The sequence below is a fragment of the Hemiscyllium ocellatum genome, chromosome 4 (assembly GCF_020745735.1).
Source record: "Hemiscyllium ocellatum isolate sHemOce1 chromosome 4, sHemOce1.pat.X.cur, whole genome shotgun sequence".
NCBI classification, from domain to species: domain Eukaryota; kingdom Metazoa; phylum Chordata; class Chondrichthyes; order Orectolobiformes; family Hemiscylliidae; genus Hemiscyllium; species Hemiscyllium ocellatum.
Genome location: NC_083404.1, coordinates 114,546,321 through 114,572,469, shown reverse-complemented (window position 1 = coordinate 114,572,469; position 26,149 = coordinate 114,546,321). Strand labels below are relative to the sequence as shown.

The window sequence follows — 26,149 nt, the reverse complement described above, 5'->3', positions numbered from 1 at the left end:
CTGGTTGACAGCCTGTCATACATTTAAGCATCTGGTGAGGTTATCAATTGAGTCCAGCTGGCCTGCAGTACAGCTTAAATATATGGTGTACAGAAAATCAGAACAATAGATTTATGATACAGATCAAACTGAAATATTTTTAAAATGATGCTGATTCTGAAAGAAAGATGTAGAACTTAAGCACTTTAAACAAAAAACTAGTTACTATGGATACCATTCCATTGTATTTATTTGTAAATACTAACAAACAGAAAACAGGAGGAGGAGTAAGCCATTTGGCACTTAGAGCCTGCTCCACCACTCAATATGAGCATGACTGATCATCCAACGCAATATCTTGTTCCTGGTCTCAAGAAATATTTCTAACCCTTTCTTGAAAACATTAAGTGTTTTGGTCTCAGCTGCTTTTTGTGGTCGTGAATTCCACAGGGTCACCACCCTCTGTATAAAAAAAACTTCTCCTCATCTCAGTCCTAAGTGGCATACCCTGTAACCCTGGTGAGCCCTGGTCTGGACTCCCTGGTTATCAGTAACATCTATCTTACATTTACCTTGTCTGGTTCTATTAGAATTGTTTAGGTTTCTATAAAATTGTGCTCCCTCATTCTTTAAATTCCAGTAAATTCAGTCTTAACTGATCTAGTCCAGCTTCTCTAAACAACATACTCTCACAGTTGTTGTTCTATATCTACATCCAGTGTAAGTGGTTGAATCAATTCGTTATTTCAGGAATAGTAAAATCTTTTTCTTGATGCCTCCTTTAGACTTCTGAATTGAACAGCTGTTTATATGCTCGATGACTTGTCCCAAGTGACCATAGTTGCATGTTGGAGTGTCTTAAACTTCTCATTTTCTCATGAGCTTCTTAAAAGATTAAAAGATTAGAATTTTCATGTATCGGGTCATTAGTGAGCATTTTGAGAGTCAGAAGAGTAAGAGATGATTTGACTGAAACATAGAAGCCCCTGAGAGGGGCCTAACAGCTTGAGGGTTGAGAGGATGTTTCCACTTGCAGTTTGCCAATTGAAGACAAAGAAAATGCAATATTTCCTCTCTTGAAGTATCATATGTCTTTGGAATTCTTCTCAAAAGATGGTGGAGGCAGCTTCCTTGAATATCTTTAAGGCAGAGATGGTCAGTTTCTTGGTTAGCAAGGGACTGAAGAGTTAAAACAGGATAGACAGGAATGTGGAGTTGAGGTTATAATCAGGTCAGTTCTGATCTTATAAATGGGGGAGTTGGCTGCAGGGATCCAACTTGTCTACTGTTTCTAACTCACATGTTTGTTTGCTAGTAAATTCTTGTGAAGCTACCCAAGCTTCAACAGGGTCAATGGGGCACTGTCAAAAAGTTAGGTCTCTTGGTCCAAAAAATGCAACTTCAAGCAGTGATCAGGTGTTTTTGATATCTGAATAGATGAGGATGCAAGTAATCCCTCGATTTACTGGACTTCCTAGCAAGTTGTGGTTTTGCAGTGAAGGTGTAGGGAAGTGTTGTGCTACAGCCCAATGGGTTGTTGGGATCTGCTCAACAGATCCAATGATACATCACTCTGCAGTGTACAGTTGGACATCAACCAGATGAATGTGAATATTTCTGATCCATTACAGTGCTGTAAAGTACTCAGGTTTAAAATTATTCAAGAACTACATCTGATGTCTGAAGCACTGATTGCTTGTCCCTATTTACCCTTGAGAAGGTGATGGCGAGTTGCCTTCTTGAACCAGTGCAGTCTGTGCACTTTATGTAGATCCACAATGCCTTTAGGGAGAGCATTCCAGGATTTTGACCCAATGACAGTGAAGGAACTGTGATACTTCCAAGTCCAAGTAGCTTGGACAGAAATTTTAGACAGGTGGTAATACTCCCACGTCTTTGTCATTTGTCCTTCTAGATGGAGTTTGTCATGGGTTGTGAAGAACTTTGCAGAAATTTGTCAGTACTTCTTATTGATAGCACACACTGTTGCTACTACTGAGTGTCGGTATAGGAAGGAGTAGACATTTATGAATGTAGTGCCAATTGAGCAATTGTACTGCCTAATTTCTGGACCATACTGTCCTTGGACATAACAGCTGCCTTCTTCATATAGCTCTGGAAGATTAATGTATTGAAGATTTATTCCAAAAAAGGGTACGTGGGATCACATAGCATAGTATTGTCACTGAGCACTTTGTTTCTCTTTTAAGGAGGAATCCGGTGACTGTTGCATTATGGGATGACTTGAAATTCAACTTCTAAAAATGTTTCTGTAGACTCCAAGATGGATTTGCATCAATGGAAGGTGGCTACTTACATTGCTAGGGACAAAAATATGTTTAAGTAAATCTGTACAACTTCAATTGTGACATACAGTTCAGTGTCTGTAGAAGTGGTATCAGTGAGAGTGCTGAGCTTTGCAGCAGACCACTGCTGAAGATCGAAGAAAATTGACTTTATCACTCAAATGGACATTTAACTGACTTAACTTCTAAGAATAAAGTTACGCAGGGATTATGTTTCAGAGCTTCACAATTAGTCCTTTAAAATCAGACTCTATAAAAAGGACCAATGGCAGGCCGAGCATTTGATTTCCTTTAATGTCCCGTCATGTCGTCATACAGCACAGAAACAGAATCTACAGTTCAAACTGTCTGCGCCAACCAGACGCCCTAACCTGACCAAGTCCCATTCGTTACTATTTGCTTATTTGGTCCACATCTGGAGACAAAACGTCTTGCAATTGAAAGTCGGCCAGAAAGAATTTCTCCAAGGACAGATTTCAAGAGTTGATAAATCTCACACTAGACGATCATTGTTTTTTGGTTGTCAGTTGGCTCGCTTCATTTGAGCATGTCAACAGTCTCCCATCATGCACATTGATATAGTGGGTCATCTAGTGTAAGTTCTATAAGCTAAGGGAGTCCTTTTGGCCTAGGTGAAGATGATATTCCAGGTGGAGGAGATATTGTTTCCTCTGGTTACCTACCCTTTCTTCATTGCAGCAAAAAAACTACTTCACAGATTCTTCACCAGTAGGAGAAATCAAGGGTCATGGGAAAAATTAAGGAAAGTGGATGCTATGGATTACCCATGACGCTATTTAAAGATAGTACATGTTCGACAGGCCAAACATTCTACTCCTGTTCCTATTTCTTATGGTCTTGCCTGGGGAGATTCTATTCAATCACTGAATCCCTACAGTGTGAAAACAGGTCATTTAGACCAATAAATCCACACCGACTCTCCAAACAGCATCCCACCTAGACCTGCTCTACTACCCTATCCCTGTTACCCTGCATTTCCTATGGCAAATGCATCTAACTTATACATCCCTCAACACTATGATGGTGGTATCGTTTGAAAGGATTCAAGTCAATGTCTGGTATAGTAGACAATGATGTCTTACTTGGCATTTTATCAACTAGCTCTTTTGTGAACTCGACAATCTACCACTTATTTGGTTGAGTCTCGCAGGGCTTTTGCAATCTGTTGACTGCTCAAATTGTTATATTGCCTTTGCAGGACCCATGTCTCAGCTACCCAACAAGGGATCTTTCTTTGTGAAGTGCCAGGAGATACTCAAATTAGTGAGCTGACAAGTGATGATAGCATTCTGTTATAGGGATTCAAATCACCTCTTTTTAGACAGCTTCACTATATTAGTCCCAGTCATTTTGGAGAAGTGCCAGCACAGGATTTATTTTGGTAGAAGTGCAGGAATTTCAATGTCAACAGGACAGGCCTTTGTTAGTGGTTGGGGAGGTTGTGGAGTACTTGAAGGGGTTCTCAGAACGTCTCCTGCAGTGATTTTTGGAAACAATGGTGAGTGCCAAAGTTGGGTTGTTAGCGATGTACTATATAAATTTACAGGTAGGATGGTTTTGTCATCTGAATCATTCACCTAACAACATTTGCTTTTAGTGCAGGTTTCTCTCGATCAGGTTACTCAAAAAACAGATTCCCATTCCAATAAATCATTATTTATATTCTCCCATAATCAACATTTCATTTTAATCACTGGTTTTCAACATAACTAACTAACTAACTAACCAACTTCATTAACTAACTTCATACCAACTAACTTCATTTCCTGACATTTTGCAAAATTGAGTTACTAGGAAAAAACCTTTATGCTTAGGAAAGCAGTTTCATAAATTAGAAAATGTTAGTATACGGTGTCACAGGATAATCAATTATTGTGCCAGGACAAAGTTGAATATATACACTTGCAACATTCAAAGTCTACCAATCCGAATGTGTTTTAAAGTCTTTTAGCTGTGAACCCTCAGCAAATGCTGCAAGGCAGTAGTGTCAAGTATTATTTTATATTATAAATTATCTGCGTATAACACCACCCATTGATTGTGTTCCAATCAAGAAATCACAAAGTTCCCTGTTTACAAACATGGATCAAACACAAACAAAATCTTCTATCAAAAGAAAAGTATATTCAAGTTTTACATAAAGGCAGCATTTGGGACTTCTATAGGAGAGATCTTTGAAGTGACAACAGCTCCGTCAAACTTCTTCAAGCTCCGTACCTAATAATTTACTGGAGATAGATCATAAAGCCTGGAGGCCTGCTGCAGCTGAGCCCACTTCAATCTGGTCAGTTTTGCCAGTTTATGGTTCTACCATTTCATTTATATGTCTGTAGTGCTTAACAAGAAACAAAAAAAAGATCAAAAATAAAATCACATCTTGCCACTGACAGCCAAGTGACCTATAATTGGATTTTAAAACAAAAAAAAGTTTCTAAATTCTTATTCTGCCACTGGTAAAAATTGACGACAATTTAAGCTTCTGAAACTCTTTTTGCATACAGCAGTGTAATCGTACAGATATTTTATGTAAAATTTGAATTCTAAAATTAAGATTGAGATTTACTTCTAATAACACTTAAAACTTGTAAGCAAATCACATTTTGATTTACTGCATAAAATCAAAATATTTTGGATCACTATATAAAAGAACAGGGCTCAAGTCCTCAGTTTTAAAAAAATGAGCTGTATACTGATTCCTTTCTGGTGATCAGCAAAACTTGAGGATTTAGGGCAACAACCAACTTCAAAGCACTATTCTCAATCAAGTTCTTTTATAAGTTTAATTTGAATCGGGGTTGTAAAAGATTGATAATTTCTAAGCATTTTCTAATAACTCCTCAGATACGGATGGATTTGGAATTAATTCTTTAAGTTCAGTGGAATTGGATGTTCACATTTAACATCCGTAATCTGTTTTCCAGCAAAATGTCTGAGCAGATGAAGTCATCCTGTTACCAACAGATTATGGGGTGTAGTGCTTCATCTTTGTATCCAATTCATTTTGTAAATTCCACTTACAAGTTATCAGTGACTATTGAGCCAGGTGCACAATACAAGTACTATGAAGTGCTGACTTTGGGGCACACCATTTGACATTTGACACCATTTGTAGCCATCTGTAGAACAATAGAGGTTGACTGAAAAAAAACAAACAGAATTTGAGTTTACAAGCTAAGAATATGCTTTTTATTTTGCAGTATGCAGTTCTCTCCAAATCCGATACATCCAGACTCTTGGATACCAAGCCCAAATATGATATCCCCGAGATACATCTAAATCTTTATCCAGGTCTGGTTTAAGCTCCTTCAAACATCTTCTTCCTCATCTTTCAACTACCTGCATCACTTTTAAGGCAAACAAATCAAATGCATCCTATATTAAACAGATTAGATGAAACAGATCATCAAGCAGACATCGATCCAAGTTTCAACCTGTCCTGCTCCAATGAACCTTTCTACCCCTCATCAACTCTTTTTTGCCTCTTGCCCAACTTCTTCCTACCCATGTCTATGATTTTCCTGGCACTTTGCATCATTTCCAGTTTCCTGACTACTTCTTCATTTCAAGTACACAAACATAAAAACACAACAATTAGGCAATTCAGTCACTCTAGCCTGTTCGGATACAATCATGAATTATTTAGCCTCAACAAACTTTCCTGCCCACTCTCCATAACATTTCAACCCAATACAAACTTAAAATCGATCTTTAAATTTATTCAATGTCTCAGCTTCCATCACACTCGGAGGTAGCAAATTCACAACCCTTTGAGAGAAGCAATTTCTCATCTATTTTAAATGTTATCCCTTAACCTAAACCATGGCCTCTCTTCTACATTACCCTACATAGGAAACACATGGTGTGGAATGTATCAACTTCCTTTAGCATCTTAAATACTCAATTAGATAGAATCCTAGAATCTCTACAGTGCCGACAGAGACTATTTGGCCCTTAGAATCTGCACCGTATCTCCAAAAAGCATCGCATCCAGACTCAGCCCACCTGCCAACCTGTAACCCCACATTGCCATGGCTAATCCACATAGCCTAACATCCCTAAACACCATGGACAATTTCAGTATGGTCAATCCACCTAATCTGCACATCTTTGGAGTGTGGGAGGAAACCCAAGCTAACACAGGGAGAACGTACAAACACCACACAGTTGCCCAAGGCTGGAAACGAACCCTAGCACTAAGCAACAACAGTGCTAACCACTGAACTACTGTGCTGTCCAAACCTCAAACATACGAATGAGAAGGCAACTATTTAATCCCTCAAGCCTGCTCTACTGTTCAAGATCGTGGCTGGTCAGTTTGTGTTTTGAATTCAACATTACAATCTACTCTTTTAGCTTTTGATTCCCTTATCTGCGAAACAAATTCTGAAGAATTCAAAAGGTCGAGCAGCATCTCTGGAGAAAAAGCAGGAGGTAACAGAGTCCAGTGATCATTTTTCAAAACAGAATTAAAGAAGGTTTTTGGACCCGATATGTTAACTCTGCTTTTGTTTTTAATATCAAAAACTGCATGATTTGTACTTTTGCACTCCTGTGCTAAACATTATTTTCTATGTTTTCACATATTGTTAGGTCCAATCAGCTGATGGCAATGGTGAGTCAGTTTGAAAAATATGGCAATTTTGATAAAATAAATGAATTGACATTAGAAAGAGTGCAATTTTCCACTCAAGGTTTGAACAGACAAAAATGACAAATCTCACTAATGACCAGCAAAACACATTTTCAGGCATATATATCTCATTTGTACCCAACCTCAACTCATTTATATGCAGTACGCTTCTCCCAAGCAGTGGAGAAAACAAAAAGACAGCAACAATTCCCAAAATGAAAGTGAGAGCTGGTAGCTAGCTTCAGCAAACTGTTTGCTCCTCTAGGCCGCCAATTTGGTCAGCAGCCACATTTCAGATTATTCTCCATGGCAGTGACCATCTGCCAACTCCTCTTGCTGCCCCTTTCCCTCTGGTGTACATTGGCATCAGAAGTCCACATCAATTTCATCCACATTTTCATAGCACATCTCTAATCCACTTAAAAGCAGTTGTCCACCCAATACTGCACAGTGGAGCATACCAACGCCTTGGGCTGAAATGCTATTACATGTGCAGGAAAAGCCATCAGTTTCATCAAAAGAGAAAGGCCAACTTCAGGCATCTTCATGTATTTTCTTACTGCTCACTCACTTCGTACCTGCTGGGATATTAACAGCACCTCTGTCTTGCCTTTTAGTGTGCACACAAATCCAGGCAGCTTGTCATGGTTGTAAACAGTGATGAGTAGCACATACAGAAGCCTATGCTGTAAATACATTGAGATACTGAATGTGCTGCAACAAAATGACAAAACTGAAGTGGAGTAATTATCAGTCAATTCAAGAAGAACTAAAAACAGTAAGGAGGTCCCACACATCAAGAGTATTGCCCACAATATGTTTGACGTTAGATGCAATAATTTGGGTACTTGAGCCAGTCAGAGTCAGGTGGTTTGCATGATTCTGGGGAGTAGATAGCAGGAAGTCCTACATGTTCAAAGCAACTATTCCAGGGATTAGTGATGGGTCAGTCAGGAAGCTTGTAGAAATTATGTAGCGGTCTAGTCATTAGTCAGGGCTGCCCAGTCAGGGAGTTTGGGCTACTGTCAATTCACAGTAGCGTGTCTACTGCAAGCTGAGGAGGGATTGATCAGGATGAGTGCTGTACAGGGGTACTTAGCAAGTCAGTTGCAGGGTTTGGAGGCAGCATGCTCAGATGCAAACTTGACAATCACTGAAGGAGTAGGGGAAGTCATCGTGAAGATTCAGGAGTCACCTGAATTGAGCAGTTGAGCTTCAGTTCAAGAGTTGCCACCTATCTTATATTTCAATCTCATTCAAAATGTGCACAAATCGGAATAAAAATGACTACTGGCACCACACCCGGAGTGGGTATAACAAGTTTATTATACCTAAAGGAGCAGGCTCTACATGCGCACAATTTGCAACCCGATGAAGGATTAAACACCACAGTATAGGTGTCAAGACATTTGTTATATAAAATTCTGCATGTTGACCCCATGCATTGATTTACTGTATGGGCTAAAAATTCTAGCCACATCATCCAGTATTTCACATGGGTCTTAATACTGCCTATGAAGCACAAGTCAGATGAGCTACAAAGACTCATTCCTACATTGCAAATGTCACAACCACCTTCTAATTTTACTTAGATTACTTAGTGTGGAAACAGGCCCTTCGGCCCAACAAGTCCACACCGACCCGCCGAAGCGCAACCCACCCACACCCCTACATATACCCCTTACCTAACACTACGGGCAATTTAGCATGGCCAGTTCACCTGACCTGCACATCTTTGGATTGTGGGAGGAAACCGGAGCACCCGGAGGAAACCCACGCAGACACGGGGAGAACGTGCAAACTCCACACAGTCAGTCGCCTGAGGCGGGAATTGAACCCAGGTCCCTGGCGCTGTGAGGCAGCAGTGCTAACCACTGTGCCACCGTGCCATCCTAAATGTCATATAGTTTCTACAAGATGCAGAAGCAGCAGCACCTCACTTCACATCTGGACTACAAAAGGTCCACACAACATTATCTTATTTGCAAAACTAAAGGAAGATGTCAAGTGCGATGTGTTAATAGCGTTGAAAGGTAAGAGGAGAAGAAAGAAAAGGAGTGGAAAGAATTGGAAAATTTAAATGAAAAAATTATGAACAAAAAGGAGTGCCCACTGTTGGAGTAAAGAAACAAAATTATTTGGCTGCCTCCTCAAAAGCTGCTCTCTGGGCCCAATGTTGAAGTGATTAAATATCTGATCCATATCACTTCCCTTCAGCTTTCCTCTTCAACTCAGGATATAGGCCAGCCATTTAACTTTCAAACTTCAGTCCGTACATAAAAACGGAAAATTAAAGGAGTAGCCTTTAGAGCCTACACTGCCATTCAATACTACCATAGCTTATCATTCATACCCTGCACTCCGCACCCTGTTCCTGCTTTCTTCACATACACTTTTATCCCTTTTGACTTAAGAACCATATCTAAAAACTTCTTGAAAGCATTCAATGATTTGGCTTCAACTGATTTCTGTGGCATAGAATTCCACAGGCTAACCATTTTCTGGGAGAAGAAATTTTGCCTCATCAGTTTTAAATGCACGCTTAAACTGTGACCCCTAGTTCTGGACTCGAGTCATCAGGAACATACTTTCTGCATTTATTCTGTCGAATCCTGTTATAACTTACAGGTTTCTATGAGATTCCCCTTCCAATTCTTCTAAACTCCAGTAGTATAGTCCCAAGCGACCCAGTGTCTCTCCATCGGTCATGGGCAGCACGGTGGCTCAGTGGTTAGCACTGCTGTTTCACAGCACCAGAGACCAGGCGACTGTCTGTGTGGAGCTTGCACATTCTCCCCATGTCCATGTGGGTTTCCTCCGGGTGCTCCGGTTTCCTCCCACAATCCAAAAGTGCGCGCAGATTGGGTGAATTGGCCATGCTAAATTGCCCGTGGTGTTGGGTGTAGGGGAATGGGTCTGGGTAGGTTGCGCTGTGGCGGGTCGGTGTGGACTTGTTGGGCCGAAGGGCCTGTTTCCGCACTAAGTAACCTAATCTACCATCCTAGGAATCAGTCTGTATACCTTTGCTGGACTCCCTCCATAACCAGAACATTCTTCCTTAACAATATCATGAAATCAGCACAGAGTCTAGTATAATTATAAAAAACTTACAAGGTTTAGTGTAATTGCAGCAAGACATTCTTCCCCTGTACTTAATCTTCTTGCTGATGGCCAACACACCATTTGGCTTCTTCCTCGCCACATTGTGCCACCCTCTTTCCCAAACTATCACCATTCAGGCAATAATCTGCCTTTGTTTTTGCTTCCAAAATGGATAATGTCACATTTACCGACACATTAGACTTAATTCCCTCATTTAAAATTATGAATATACAGCTCAGCTCACATCAGAATGCTCATCTTAGCCATCTTTTCTGTTTTAACTTTTTAATACCTATAAAAGGTACAGATGTACAATCCTTTATATGAAATGGTTGGGACCAGCTGGTTTTTGGAAACAGAAGTTTTAGAATTTCAGATAAGTGACAGTTTGATGGTGAAATTTTTTTTTTAAAATCTTACTGGAGGAGCAGACTCACTGAGTAAAATAGACCTTGAGACAGAATCGAGGCCTGCCAGTGCTGGGCCACGCACCTCCATAACAGATCAATTGGGTGTCGACTTGGGTTAACTGTTTGCATGCCAAACAACCTCATTAATGAGAAAAATAACTTCACAAAAAAAAACTTCAGACTGGAGTTTTGTGATTTCGGATAAAGGGTTGTCTACCTGTACTAACGTACATACTAAAAATACAGTTCATGCTCCACACAGACAGACAGTCACCTGGTGTCTGGTGCTGTGAAGCAGCAGTACTAACCACTGTGCTACCGTGCTGCCCGTGACCGATGGAGAGAGACTGGGTCGCTTGGGACTATACTCATTGGAGTTTAGAAGAATTGGAAGGGGAAGGATCACCAACCTGATATGTAACTGTTTCACACATTTTATATTTTAATTTCAGATTGCTACCCCCTAGACCAGTCCAATTTTTTTGTAATGTGGTAACTCTGACGTAAACAAAGCAGGTCTTAATTGCAGAGAAGATTTTGACTATGTTCATGGCTCTGCAATATCTGACAAAAAAGAATTAGAAGCTGATTTTCCCCAATCTTTCTTTCAAATGAAAACAGATGACCAATATTCAATGGTCTCTAGTGGATGGATAACAACAGTAACAAAGCCAACACAAATTATTGAATAAAGACAATGGAACCAACAGGATTACCAATTGTACATTACACAGTACTTGTCATGCATTTAGTTTCTCAAAAGAGACAAAAGGGAGACCAAACTGAAAATGCTTTAATCTTGCTGATGTGCTTCTGTCTTGCAATTGATGAGTCCAGGAAAATGCCTGCTCAACTACACAAATTACATGAAATCTTCATTTATTACCAAGAATTACAATGTATTTTAATTTCTAAGTTAGCAGAACTTAATTAATATTGCAATTAATCTTGTCCAGGAAAGGAAAAATGGGTCAGCTGTAATGTTCTTCCTCTAATTATGCAACAGTGTTCAATGTCTAAAACGTATGCTGTATGGTTAATATTTGAGATTTGAACCTATATCAATAACTTTGCATATTGAGTAGTCACAGTTAAATCTTCTGCAAAATGCTGATGCAAACTTCGTGGAGCAGACATTTCCAGAAGATAAAACTCTCAGTTTTAACATACTAATAAATAATTTATTTGAATTATGTATTAATATTGCTGGCCTAGTATCCAGTGCAAAGAAAATACTAGATATTTTTTGATGGCCAATCAAACTATTCAAAATATAAAACAAGTCTTGTCACATGGATTTTTGCAGTATCTGCTATTAACATGAATGAGTAATTTTAAATACCACTATCAGCCGTACTATTTAGCAGATGGTGCTGGTAAATCCAAATTATGTATGACATCTCCCAAGTGCCCTTTGTTTTGATACTAGTACTTTCCAATTCCTCCGTGACAGATGATTCACCTCTCTATGCTGAGCAGAGCAAAGAAATTTGTGTGCTAAGCATACAAACGACACTCTGCTTTCCTTGACATATAGATATATGAAAACATAGAACTAATCAGAGTCATGGTGCATTCATTAATTTTGTAATCGTATCTTCGAAATAAATGTCAGAATTTTGCCTCCAAGAGAAATGGATCATTTTCACCTAGTTCAGATTTCGAGACAAATCACCACATAAGAGATACCTCTAGTGTATTTTTATAAACTCTGAAGTTAACTAACATAGCACACTTCTTACTCAATAGGATAGTTTCAATATAGATTTTGATCTAGTGAGTTGATGCCATTAATGTCCATCAGTTAAAGTACCAGATCAGACTAAATTTACGAAAATAATTCTAATTCTCACACAATATTAGGCCTTCACTGCAATAACCTAAGTAGTACTATTTCAGTAGGAATGAAAACAGGAAGAGTACTATAATAGTAATGACTAATAATCCATATGTATTTAGCACAATTGTGGAAAAGGACACAAACAAAATAAGGGCATTCTAAATTAGGGGAAGGCTAATATTACTAAGCTAAGAAGTGAGGTTAGCAAAAGTAGGTTGGAAATAGCTACTTGGAGGCAAATCAGTGTTAGAGCAATGAGACTCATACAAGGAGATTTAATGGGCTGAAGAAAATATGTTTATACAGGCAACACTGATGAGTTAGGCAAATCTAGAACCCCCTCAACAACAAGGTAAAAAAAGGGCAAAAGAAGGTACATAAAAATACATCTTTTTTCAGTGTCTGACAGTTTAGTACTACAACAAGCCACAAAGAATATATAAAAAAGAGAAGTGAATTTAGCTTCTTGGAGAACAGATCAATCACCTTCCCCTATAAAATAGATCAAAAGATTACTGAAAGAAATGAAATGGGGGCTCTAGTATTTAAAGGTATGGTACCAGAGGATTGGTGGATTGCCAATATTATTCTGTTGTTTACAATTTTTTGATGATACAGCTGTGGGGACACATAGTTAATGTTGATGTCAAGTATCTATTCAATAACTTCAGCTGACGCAGGGTGAACAATTTTGATTGCATCAAGAATAGATCAGTTAGGATCGGAGTTCAGCTATGTTTAAAAAGGTGAGCAAAGTAATTATACATCATTTTACTTAATTTTTGATATGGAATCAATTCCAAGGAACAGTATCAATTTCAATTGAGAAAGGCACAAATTAATTATGGAAAGTGAACATGAATTTCATAGTAACTGTTCAAAGAAACATATTGTGAATGCTGAAGAAACTTCAGATCAGACAGCATTTGGACAGAGCAACAGTTAACATTTTGGGTCTTTCAGCAGATAGCAATATCAGAACTTAGAAGCCACTAGTAGGGCAAAGGGGCAAGGGGAACAAAACAGAAGCTCTCTTTATTAAAGGCCAAGGCAGATTAAATAAAGGATTTCACAATCTAACAGCTAAAAAAGAATGGTAAACGATAAAGTAAAGAAACAAAGTGTACGTTCATATAAGGTTTGAATGGCTGTAAAAATGCAATAAGAGATAAAGGGGAGGAAACAGGACCAACCCGGCAAAACAACAAAACAAAACAAAACAAAACACGAAAATAAATTGAAGGCAGTGGTTATGATATAAATTTACTGAAATTTAATTTAAAAAAAAGTTATTGAAGTTTGAATTCTAAACTGCAGTTCCTCAAGTTTGCACCGAGTGTCAATGGAATATTGCAGGTCATGGATGGAAAAATCTGTAGGGAGCAAGGTGGTGAATTAAACCAGGTTTTCATTTCCGGAGATGGGAATAGTGCCATCTGACAACACATCCTGGAGTCTGGATGAGGAGATGGTGAGTCACAACAGCTGGCTCAGCCTCCCAGCTCCAGAAAAGGGCAACACAACAGCTGGAGAGGGCCAACCAGTGAGGTCTTGATTGTTGAATTGATGCAGGTTTGACAAGACGATTGACTTCATTTCAAGTCTGAACTTTCCTGATCCACACATCCTTCTGGGGATAGCTCCACTTCATCTGTCAGAGACTCTCAGTCCTGGGTCACTTCTCACTGAATCGTTTGGCAATGCCAGTTTAAGAGATTAGCTCTGTTGCTTCCACCATTTCAAAATTATGTCATGGGTCCCTTTGTTTATGCGAACTCTTTAAACCACCTAGAGATGGCATTTAAAACATTTACAGCCAAAATTAAACATATGTGCCATTTATTAATTGTGTACTAGTTTTATTTAACTTAGAGTGCAGGTTCATAGCTCCTTGAAAGTGGAGTCGTAGGTAGATAGGATAGTGAAGGCGGCATTTGGTATGCTTTCCTTTATTGGTCAGAGTATTGAGTACAGGAGTTGGTGGGTCATTTTGCAGCTGTATAGGACATTGGTGAGGCCACTGTTGGAATACTGCATGCAATTCTGGTCTCCTTCCTATCAGAAAGAGGTTGTGAAACCTGAAAGGGTTCAGAAAGGAATTACAAGGATGTTGCCAAGGTTGGAGGATTTGAGCTCCAGGAAGAGATTGAATAGGCTAGGGCTGTTTTCCCTGGAGCATCAGAAGCTAAGAGGTGACCTTAGAGGTTTATAAAATCATGAGGGCCATGGATAGGATACATAGACAAAATCTTTTCCCTGGGGTGGGGGAGTTCAGAACTAGAAGGCATAGGTTTAGGATGAGGGGAAAAATATATATTAAAAAAAGGAGACCTAAATGGACAACTTTTTCGTGCAGAGAGGGATATGTGTATGGGATGAGCTGTCAGAGGAAGTGGAGGCAGCTAGTACAATTGCAACATTTAAAAGGCATCTGGATGAATAGGAAGGGTTTGGAGGGATATGGACCAGGTGATGGCAGGTGGGATTAGATTGGGTTGGGATATCTGGTCAGCATGGACAGGTTGGACCAAAGGGTCTGTTTCCGTGCTGTACATCTCCATGTCTATACGACCATAACTGTATGCAAGCACTGGACGCTGACTGAGGATTCATTTGTATGTCAATGAATCAACAGACTCAAACTGTGAACATTAGGGGGTACATGCCTTAACGTGTAATTCTGCAAATAACTGTTTATCAAAGTGCACAAACATCAACCCTAGTTCTATGCACTATTTAGCTTTCTGAAATTTAATAAAGCACACAAAAAATACTGCAAATAGTCAGCAGCCTAGTTACGATGAGGGTAAGGAACACCAAAGTGAAGGTAAAATTCTGGAGAAATTAACTGGATCTAAAAATTGACAAATCCCTCTATTTGATAGCCTACATTTAGGATTTTTAAAAAGATGGTTGCAGAGCCAGTGGCTGCACTGGTTCTTAGCTTATAGAATTCACTAGATTCACCGCAGCCCTTTATGAGGCAAGGAATAAATGCAACATTTATTTGAGGCAAGAGGGTGAAACGTAAGCACACCATGAACCGGAGTTCAGTAATGGAAAAAATACTAGAATAGGGACTTCGTAAACTCAAAAATCAAATTATATTGGCTCGACCTCATCACCATAAGACATAGGAGTGGAAGCAAGCCCATTCGGCCCATCGAGTCCACTCTGCCATTCAATCATGGCTGATGGGCATTTCAACTCCACTTCCCCGCATTCTCCCCGTAGCCCTTAATTCCTTGTGACATCAAGAATTAATCTCTGCCTTGAAGACATTTAGCATCCCAGCCTCCACTGCACTCTGCGGCAATGAATTCCACAGGCCCACCACACTCTGGCTGAAGAAATGTCTCCGCATTTCTGTTCTGAATTTATCCTCTCGAATTCTCAGGCTGTGTCCACGGGTCATAGTCTTTTCGCCTAATGGAAAAAATTTCCTAGCGTCCACCCTTTCCAAGTCATATATTATCTTGTAAGTTTCTATTTAGATCTCCCCTTAAATCTTCTAAACTCCAATGAATACAATCCCAGGATCCTCAGCCGTTCCTCGTATGCTAGACCTACCATTCCAGGGATCATCCGTGAGAATCTCCGCTGGACACATTCCAGTGCCAGTATGTCCTTCCTGAGGTGTTGGGACCAAAACTGGACACAGTACTCCAAATGGGGCCTAACCAGAGTTTATACAGTTTCAGTAGCACAACAGTGCTTTTATATTCCAACCCTCTTGACATTACGAAAATGCAAGCACATTTGACAAATAGTTAGGAAAAATTACGCTTTGCAAATGTATTAACTCCTTTTTAAAGATATAACCAGAACATTAGATAATGGGAAACCTATGGGTGTAGTGTTTATGGAGGTTTGAAGGGCATGTAAACAAGGGTCTTTTTATATACTAAATAAGAAATTGAGAAAACTACTGAAATATTCTGAGTTAATTACAGTTGCTGACAAAGCTGTTTAGATAATAGTATAATATAGAAGATGCAAGCTGAAAAAAAATTGATGAATTACCAATTTGCTAACTCAAAAAAAACATGTTTTGCAAATGATATCATTTTTATAAATGACCTAGATGAGGGCGTAGAAGGATGGGTTAGTAAATATGCGGATGACACGAAGATCAGTGGAGTTGCGAATAGAGCCGAGGGATGTTGCAGGTCACCGATAGATAAGGATAAGCTGCACAGCTAGGCTGTGAGGTAGCAAATGGAATTTAATGTGGAAAAGTGTGAGGTGATTCACTTTGGAAGGAGCAACAGGAATCCAGAAAACTGGGCTAATGGTAAGATTCTTGGTAGTGTAGATGAGCAGAGAGATCGGAGTGCTCATGTATATAGATCCCTGAAAATTGCCACCCAGGTTGATTGGGTTGTTAAGGCGGCATTTGGTGCGTTAGCTTTTATTGGTAGAGGGTCTGAGTTTCGGATCCACAAGGTCGTGCTGCAGCTGTACAAAACTCTAGTGTGGCCGCACTTGGAGTATTGCGCACAGTTCTGGTCACCGCATTATAGGAAGGATGTCGAAGGTTTGGAGAGGGCGCAGAGGAAATTTACTAGGATGTTGCCTGGTACGGAGGGAAGGTCTTATGAGGAAAGGTGGAGGGACTGGAGGCCGTTTTCATTAGATAGAAGGAGGTTGATAAGTGACTTAATTGAGATACAAGATAATCATAATAATAAAGGGCGGACAGCGAGAGCCTTTTTCCTTAGATGGTGATGGCTAGTACAAAGCGACAGATTATAGGACCGATATCAGAGGTAGTTTCCTTCCTCATAGTAGTAGGGGTGTGGAATGCACTGTCTGCAACAGTTGTAGACTCGCCAACTTTAAGGGCATTTAAAATGGTCATTGGACAAACATATGGATGAAAATGGAATAGTGTGGGATAGATTGGTTCCACAGGTCAGCTCAACATTGAAGGCTGAAGGGCCTGTACTGCGCTATAATGTTCCATATTCTAAGTCAATTCTTGCATAATAAATCTATAGCATTAAAAAGTTAATATTTTATATGCTAATGCACCCTGCACAATGTTTACTGTCAACACTGAAGTTTTTATTACTAATTACTTTATATAATCTCATCACAGCAAAACCATTTAGATGACTGTGCCTATGCCAGCTCTTGAGAATGTTATCTAATTGGTTACACTCGCAACACTTTTTAAACATCAATTTTTTTCGTGCTATTGAATCTGCTTCTTCAATTTGGAATCAAGTTTCAAAAAAGAACACGCTTTAGCTTTTTCCCCTTACTTCCACAATCACAAACTGGCTCATTGCAGCTTGTTTAAAATATTATCTAGCATTAAGAAGCAGAGAGCAATTAAACAGAAGCATGTGTTAGTGGTTATATCATTGATATTCAGCGAGTCAAAGATCTCCTTAAAAAAAAATTTTCCTAAGACTAGAAATACAGAACGTCCACCTAGAGGCACTTGATTATTAAAATTGCTGTCTGTTGTATTGGCTGATTAATTGATTTTTATTTTATTCACCAGATATAAAAATCAATAAGATGATAAAATGGCAAATCACAAGCTTTCAATCTCCTTTGAGGGATGCAGGTCTTGAGATTTACAATTTTCAAAACAATCTCCAGTGCTCTTGCAAGCATTATGAAGAATTTACTCATGCCAATATAGTAGATGGTTTATGTTATTAAGGACAACTATCATTATGATATTGTTCTCTGAAGTTCCACTCAAATTGCTTTCTGTTTCTGTAACACTTGCAAGAAAATGTTTCTTGTAAAATTATGATCTCAGTTGCAAAACAGCAAAATATTGGTGACACATGCTTAATCCAATTGATATTTCCTACTTCTGTTGACCTGCAAAGCAGTCCAGGAGGGTGCTTGTGTTATTCTCTTCCCAACATCATCAGAATGACTGTTAGAAATCTTGTTGGTCATAATTTTACTGATACCTGCAGCATGATAACATATGACTTTTCATTCTGAATTTAATAGGAAGAAAATACAAGTCACAAATGATACCTCCTAAAAGTAGGATTTAAAAATGTAGTTATATGTGAACAAGGAACTGGATTAGACCATTTAGTCCCGTGTCAGCTTTACCAATCATCGATCAGACTATAATCTCAAATCAACATTCCTCCTGACCCCTGATAACTTCCTTGCTTGACAAGAATTTATCCAACATGGTCCTGAATATATTCAAAGGACACTGTTTTCATCACATTTTCATGAACAGAGTTCCAAAGACTCATGACTTGAATAGAAAAGATTTTGCCTCATCAGTTTTAAAAAGGGTAAACACTAGTTCTTGATCCATTATACTGGGAAATATCTTCACTAGATAGATGTGGAAAGGTGAGTAAAAATCATAAGATTCTGACAGAAGTTGCCATTACTTTTCCAAATTCTAGTGGATACAAGCCTAGTCTGTCTCATTAACTGCAGGCAAGGATGCACTGAGACATGATACATTGGTGAGACCAGGCAAATGCTACAACAACAGATGAATGGATACCGCGCAACAATTGCCAGATAGGTGTGATCCCTCCCAGTTAGGGAGCGCTTCAGTGGCCAGGGACATTCAGCCTTAGATCTTCAGGTGACCATCCTCCAAGGCGGACTTCAGGATATGCAAAAAAGCAGAGTGGCCGAGCAGAGGCTGAGAGCCAAGTTCAGTAGCTTGGATTCATGTCACACTACTGGTGGCCCCACTACATTGTGTATACACACACACACACACACACACATACATATTATAATCATACTCACACACAAAGACACTCTTTCACGCGCATTGACACACACACTCTCATGCATGCACATACCGATAAAGTCTACGGGGTGAATTTGCACTTAAAGAATTATATTTTGGAGATACATTTTATTTTGCTCAAAAAAGGATATAAATCTGCAGGCAGCTAATCCATATAATATTTTATAAATTTTACTTTGGAAATCGAACCAGTTTAGGATACAGACAGACTCTAATCTCACACCTTTAATGCATCGTCTGATCGGAGATGTTACTTTAAAAATAAGCTAGTGCTTCCAAATAAACCTATTGGACTATAGCCTGATGTGAGATTTTTAAACTTTGTCCACCCCAGTCCCACACCAGCTCCTCCACATCATGTTTACTCATTAGATAATCTGCCCACTCCAAGGATTAGTCAAGTAAACCTTCTCTGAACTGCTTACAATGCATTTCCACCTTTTCAAATCACCAATACTGTACATGACACTGCAGATGTGGTTTCAGTGCCTTGTATAACTGAAGTTTCCAATTTCCTTTGCAACTAACAGTCTATTTGCTTTGTTAATTCATAAAGTCACACGGAATGATGTCCCAGTCTTCCATAAATTAAAAAAAAATCAGTGTTTGCGGCTATGCAGAATAAGTACCTCTGGCCTTGACTGCTGTAGTTGTTATCATAAGAGTCATAACCTTGGTCTTCATAGGTTGCTCCATAGCCATCACCATATGCCTAAAGTTTCAAAGAAGGAGAGTAGTGACTTTACAGAATACCAAAGTTATAATTAAACACATTCAAAAAAATTCACTTCCAATAAAAGCTGGCTTTACATACAAGTATACCATCAAATCCAACTACAACTGTAATTATTAATTATCAGTGCACCAGAACACACCCAAAAGTATAATTAAAGCACATATTTCAGTCAAATTTCTTTCATCCTATCTCCATGGGCATCAGCAACTTTCAGTGCCTTGACTCTGGTCAGATATCTGTTTAGACAGGAAGGTTTGTTGGTTGTTCAGTTATGTAGCTGAACAGAACAATGCCAAGATATCTGCAGATACGGATTACTGCGAAGGGATGATAAATAGGAGCACACAGGTCATATCTCACACTCCTGCTCATTTGCACTGTTTTTTGTGTATCATGGCTAACAGCTAGCTGAGTAGCCTGAGAAATCTAAATTGTTACGTAATGGTTTGCATAGTTCAGTGACACAGTGACTGCTAGGTTTACTTACTGGATCATTTGTACAGTTCAATGAGAAACTATCCAAATTTAAAATAAAATTCAAGAGATTTACGTTTCACTGACACTTTTGCTATCTTTAATGGCTTTAGGGAGGTGGTGATTGAACTGCTTTCTTAAATGGGTGCAGTCCATTTGGTAAAAACAGGTAAAAACCATGAAGGGCTTTTGCCCAAAACGTCGATTTTTTTTTAAGATTACTTAGTGTGGAAACAGGCCCCTCAGCCCAACAAGTCCACACCGAAACAACCCACCCATTCCCATACATTTAGCTCTTTACCTAACATTATGGGCAATTTAGCATGGCCAATTCACCTAACCTGCACATCTTTGGACTGTGGGAGGAAACCGGAGCACCCAGAGGAAACCCACGCAGACATGGGGAGAACGTGCAAACTCCACACAGTCAGTTGCCTGAGTCGGGAATTGAACCCGGGTCTCTGGCAGTGTGTGAGGCAGCAGTGCTAACCGCTGTGCCACCGTGCTGCTCCTCGGATGCTGCCTGACTTGCTGTGCTTTTCCAGCACCACTCTAACCCAGCAGTCCATTTGGTGTACATATACCCACAGTACGGTTTGGTAGAACATACTAGGATTTTTAAATCTACTACTGTGAAGTAACAGCAAGATATTTCCAAGTCACAATGGAGAATGGAACAGGGGAAAACTGCAAGTGGCGATAATCTCAAAAGTATGTTGCTTTCATCCTTCTAGAGGATAGGTGTTATTTGAAGTGTTTACGTGATTTTCTGTAGTGCATCTTGTACATTGTTGCTAATATGCATTGGCAGGGATGGGACTGGATGTTTGTGAATGTGGTGCCAATCAAGTGGGCTGTTTTGTCTTGTATGATGTTAAGCTTCTTGTACGTCATTGGAGTCATTCATTCAGACAATTAGGGAATGTGTTATCACGCTGCTGACTTTTGACTTCCAGATATTGGACAGATGAGAGAAATCAGGAAGAGAGTTACAGAATTCTTGGTCATTAACCTGCTGTTGTAGCCGTGGTATTTATATAGCTTGTGGGGTTCATTTTCTGACAACCCTCAGGACAGATACTGAAAAGGATTCAACAAAAGTAATGCCAGTGAATGTCAATGGGGACAATTAGATTCCCTGTATTTGAGGATGCCTATCACTTAGCATTTCTATGGCACAAATGTCAATTTAAATTTAAAAAATCATTCATGGGATGTGGACATCACTGGCTAAGTCAGCATTTATTGCCCATTCCTCATTGCCCAGAGGGCAGTTAAGAATCAACCACATGGCTGCATGCCTAGAGTCATGTGTAGACTAAACAGGTAAGGATTGTAGTTTCCTTCCCTAAGCACATTAGTGACCAGACAAGTTTTTTCCCCAATTGTCAATGGATTTGTGATCATTAAACTGCTAATTCTACATTTTTAAAAAATTGAATTCAAATTCCACCATCTGCCTGCTAGGATTTGCACCCAGATCCGCAGGATCTGGGTCTCTGGATTAACAGTCCAGTGATAATTCCGCTAGACCATCACCTCCTCAAATTGTCACTTATCAGCCAAGTCTGGAGACTGCCCTTGTCTTGTTGCATTTGATAAGGGACTGTTTCAGGTTTGAGGTTTAGCAAACGATGAAGAAAACTGTACAAAGATTGGAGTTTTGAAGCTGTTGAGGAATATTTGACCTATGATACTACCCTGTGGAATTCTTGTAGTGCTTATGCTCTGGAGTTCAGATAACTGACCTTCAACAAATATTTTTGTGCTTAAATGGGAATCCAACAGCAGAAAGATCTCCCCCTAATTTCCAAGGGCTATGGTGCATTGATTACAAAGACAGTCACTTTCAACTTTTTTTGACCATGGTTGCGAATATGCCAGGCCATGAGGTTGTGGATCTCTGCTAAACATAATTCCGATGCTGCTAACAGCTCACAGCACCGCAAATATGCCCAGTCTTGAATTATTAGATATGCCCAAAATCAATCCAGTTTAAAATAGTGCTTGTACCACAACACAATGAAGGGCATCCTCAATGCAAAGATGTGACTTTGTCTCTGCAGAGACAGTGTGATGGTTACTCATATCAATACTGTCTTTGACAAGTACAGTGCAAACATAACCAGCTTAGTTAGCAGTTAGCCACACTTGGTGATGTATACAGAGTACACTCTACATTAGCACTCAATGCATTCTAAATTGTCACTCTCATTGCTTCCTCCAAGTGATGTTCAACATGGAGGTGCACTGATTCTTCAGCTGAGGGGGATGCAGTACCTAGTAGTCAGCAGGGGATTTCCTTGCTCATGTTTGACTGGATGGCAGGAAACCTCATGGAGGTGGTGTTAATGTTGAGGGAATTTTGGGTCACCTCTCTGACTGAACATCACTATGCCTCCACTTCTGCTGTATCTAATCTGCTAATGAAACAATAAGGAGGGATGATGATGGCAGTGTCTGGGACAATTTTTTATTCTTTTTTTTAAAAAAAGTAGTTTTGAAAAAATCTGAAAGGAATGGAACAACAGAATGGCTTGCTAAGCTATTCCAAAAGGTAATTATAAATGTTTGAGTCTAAGGTCGCATGTAGGGAGAAATCAAGTAATGATGGCAGATTGATTCACTTATATGGTTTAAGGAAAACAGAGGAGTTTAAATGGCAATTTAATGTTTCATGGTCACAATTAAAGCTTACAGTTCCAGATTTTCTTTTATCGAATTCAGATTCCACCAATTGGTATGGAGGAGTTCAAGGTTTCAGAGCATTAACTAGGTCTCTGAATTCCTAGTCTAGTGACAATGCCAGTATACCACAACTATCCTAGAACATTTAGCTTAACCTTATCCTTGTCAAAGAAGTCTAGGCCCTATGCTAAATAAAGTGTAAGATGCTTACACCAACTATAACATAGCAAGCATATTTGAACAGGTTTGATGCAGCAGTACAAATTCAAGTGCAGAACTTTTTTTTAAAAATATAATGATCTACTTGCAAGTCTCACATTAGGTGGCTGTACCAGCATTTTGGACAGACAAGAATAGAAAGTGCTCCCATTTGTACAAACACAGCAGGATGACATGTCTATACTGTGGCAACATAATGCAAGTGGGAGGCACAGGCAATTACCAAGCCTTCTGTGCACGTTTCTGATGTTTACAGCCACAGCTGAAAAGTAACAGTTAACATTTCAATATAAAGAACATGAACTACGGAATTGGAAATTAAAATTATGTTGCTCCTATATGCAACTGTATAGTGTTTATGAAGTTAATACTTTTTTCTCAAAATAGAGTTACAATCCTATAAAAATGTTCAATTAAAAAAAGGTTCAATAGAACAGTGACAATTAAAAGCTAAAAAAGGTACAATTTTGAATTAAAAATACATAGGAAAATTTTTTTTAAAAACAATAAGTGAGGTTATAAATTTGGAAAAATTAATGTTTAAAAGAAAACAAAAACTGTGGTTGCTATCCTATAGATTTCTAATTTTAAAAACAAAATCAGTAGTTCACGTAACTGCTGACGAGCGTTATGCATTTACAAAGAATCTTTCTGCATTTGAGTCTCACTATTTAGTCATGGGCAGGAGTTACCAAATCCGATGGCCATTGTTAAATTATTAATAAATCACTGTCACCCTTTAGGGTATATCCTTCCACTTCAGATAAGTGAAGTATGAAAAGCCATTACAGAAGTTAGTTTTGAAAAGCTAATTAGAATCAGACCCATACAATAACATTTTCAATCAAAAACGTTGAGATTTACTTTAATTTCTTGCTATTCCATTTGCATGAATACTGGTGTTATTTTCAAGATCATAATGTATGAAAATTGTTCCATCCAGGAACAGAAACTTCAATCAATCTTCAACTGCATAAAATGTTAAGGCTTCTGTCAAGAACAACTGAAAAAGAATTGTAACACTAAGTTATGCTTCCATTAAATTACATTTGGTGACCAGAGTGCCAACAATAGGAACTCCCAACAACTCTGCTCACTACAGTGATTTAATCGTTGATCAAGGTGTTCAAAATGCCTCAGACTGAAAATAGGTTTAGCCAGTTTGTCAACTGAATATCATCCAACGTGGTAAAGTTGTATTGGCCAAGTACATCCTAAATGACAAAACTTACTGCCATAATACCTTCTGAAGACTCTCAGGTGTTTTAGTCCTCATTTGTGATTTTTCTCATCATTATTTTTATTGTTCAAACTTAATACACACTGCTTCAATTTTACAGTTAATATTTCAAAATGATTTCAAAAATAAGACAAATGAGACAGACAACTATGACCACTGATTGATAACTCTGAAGTTATTTACTCACAATCATTACCAAAATACTTAAATTATACTAACAAACCAAACAGGGTGTTTTGCATCTATATAGACAGCAGAGTAACAAAATAATGGGTACCTCCTCACTAAACAAGTTATTTTGGACAGCAACTGAAGCAAACTTTTTAAATAATATAGGTTGACTAAATTAGCCATTCCCCTTTTCATAGAGGTTCACTGTGGAATGATTGCTAACAGAAATTATGCCACAATAAAAAGGTCAATGTTGGAACCTTGTTCTCTCCTGTCAGTTACATTTGGTCGGTTATGTATTGCTCTGATAATTTGCCCCAAAATGCATTACAATATTATGTTGAAAGTGCTAAATACAAATGTTCCAGGTTACAGTACAAGGGAAGAAAACAAAAAAACTTGGTACACAGATAACTTGAGATACTAGAAAAGATAATCAAAAGCTTGGTCAAATTGTTAGGTATACGGAATATCTTGAAGAAAAGCTGGGTAGAAAGACGGAGAATCAGAAAGGAGATTAGATAGCTTGAGCCTATACAGCTAAAGGCATGACCATCAGCAATGGAGTAATAAAATCGATGAAGCTCACGATGTGGAGTTAGTGAAGTGGAGATAGCTCAGCAGGTTACAGGTTAATAGAGATAGGGAGGGTCCAGACCATGGGAATATTTGAAAACAAAGGATTATAGTTTAAAACAAAACATAATTAGACACTAAGCCACATATGAATGCCATTGGGAAGATGACCAAAAGCTTGGTTTTAAAAAAAGATAAGCTTCAAGTCATATTTTAAAAGGAGGTCAGAGAGAGATTGGAGAGATTTAGGGAGGCAGTTAAAACACTTTAGGCCTTGACAACTGAACACAGTCAACAATGCTGAAAAAAATTAAAATACTCAATTGAGGCACAGGTGGCAAAAGAAATTCTGAATAATTCAAAATGGTATTCTACAGTTGCAGAATTAGAACATTTATTTTATATTGGACTTGGAGTCAGTGAACTTAGCAAACAAGGACACTTAAAGGACAACACCTTTCAATTCAGAACTTAAATAAAAAAATTTCAGACTTTTTGCACACCAAAGTAAAAAAGCAGCAACCAAATCGAACTCTCAAAGGTCACAAAATGCATCGTGATAAACGGCCCTATAATCAACTTTCATGATGTTGTTTGAGGGATCGAGATAGGCCTGGAGACCAGATTAATTTCCTTCAAGGATTTTATGGATTAACTTATATGCTTCACGGAGGAGAGATTGGACCCAATGCTAATGCTCCCATACTGCAATGTTTTCACCAAATGATGGAATTTCTGAAAGTACAACACTCCATTGAAATATCAGCCTAAAAGTTTATTTCAATGGATTGGAATTTAATTGACCAGCTCAACCCCAGTCAAGACTGACACTATCAGCATGGCAGTAGCAAGTACATAGTGTACAGAATTTTATTTTGGCAGTGAATATGGTATACTAACTACTGACAACTGACAGATCAGTGCTGCAAAAGAAAAATAAAAGGTGGCAGATAGGCATCACTAGACTAGAAAGAAAAGTGAAGGGGCTGTAAAG

The 26,149-nt window shown here is 38.8% G+C and overlaps 1 protein-coding gene across 3 annotated transcripts in view; it reads right to left on the bottom strand.

The window, feature by feature from the left end:
• Positions 1-26,149, bottom strand: part of LOC132815496 (KH domain-containing, RNA-binding, signal transduction-associated protein 3-like) — a 160,471-nt gene that overhangs the window by 31,579 nt on the left and 102,743 nt on the right. For all 3 annotated transcript variants that reach the window (XR_009644667.1, XR_009644668.1, XM_060824464.1), the window contains exon 8: positions 19,681-19,763. Coding sequence is in view for 1 of the 3 variants with exons in the window: in XM_060824464.1 (XP_060680447.1) it covers positions 19,681-19,763 (83 nt within the window). In the remaining 2 variants the exon portion in view is untranslated. The remainder of the gene's footprint in view (positions 1-19,680; positions 19,764-26,149) is intronic.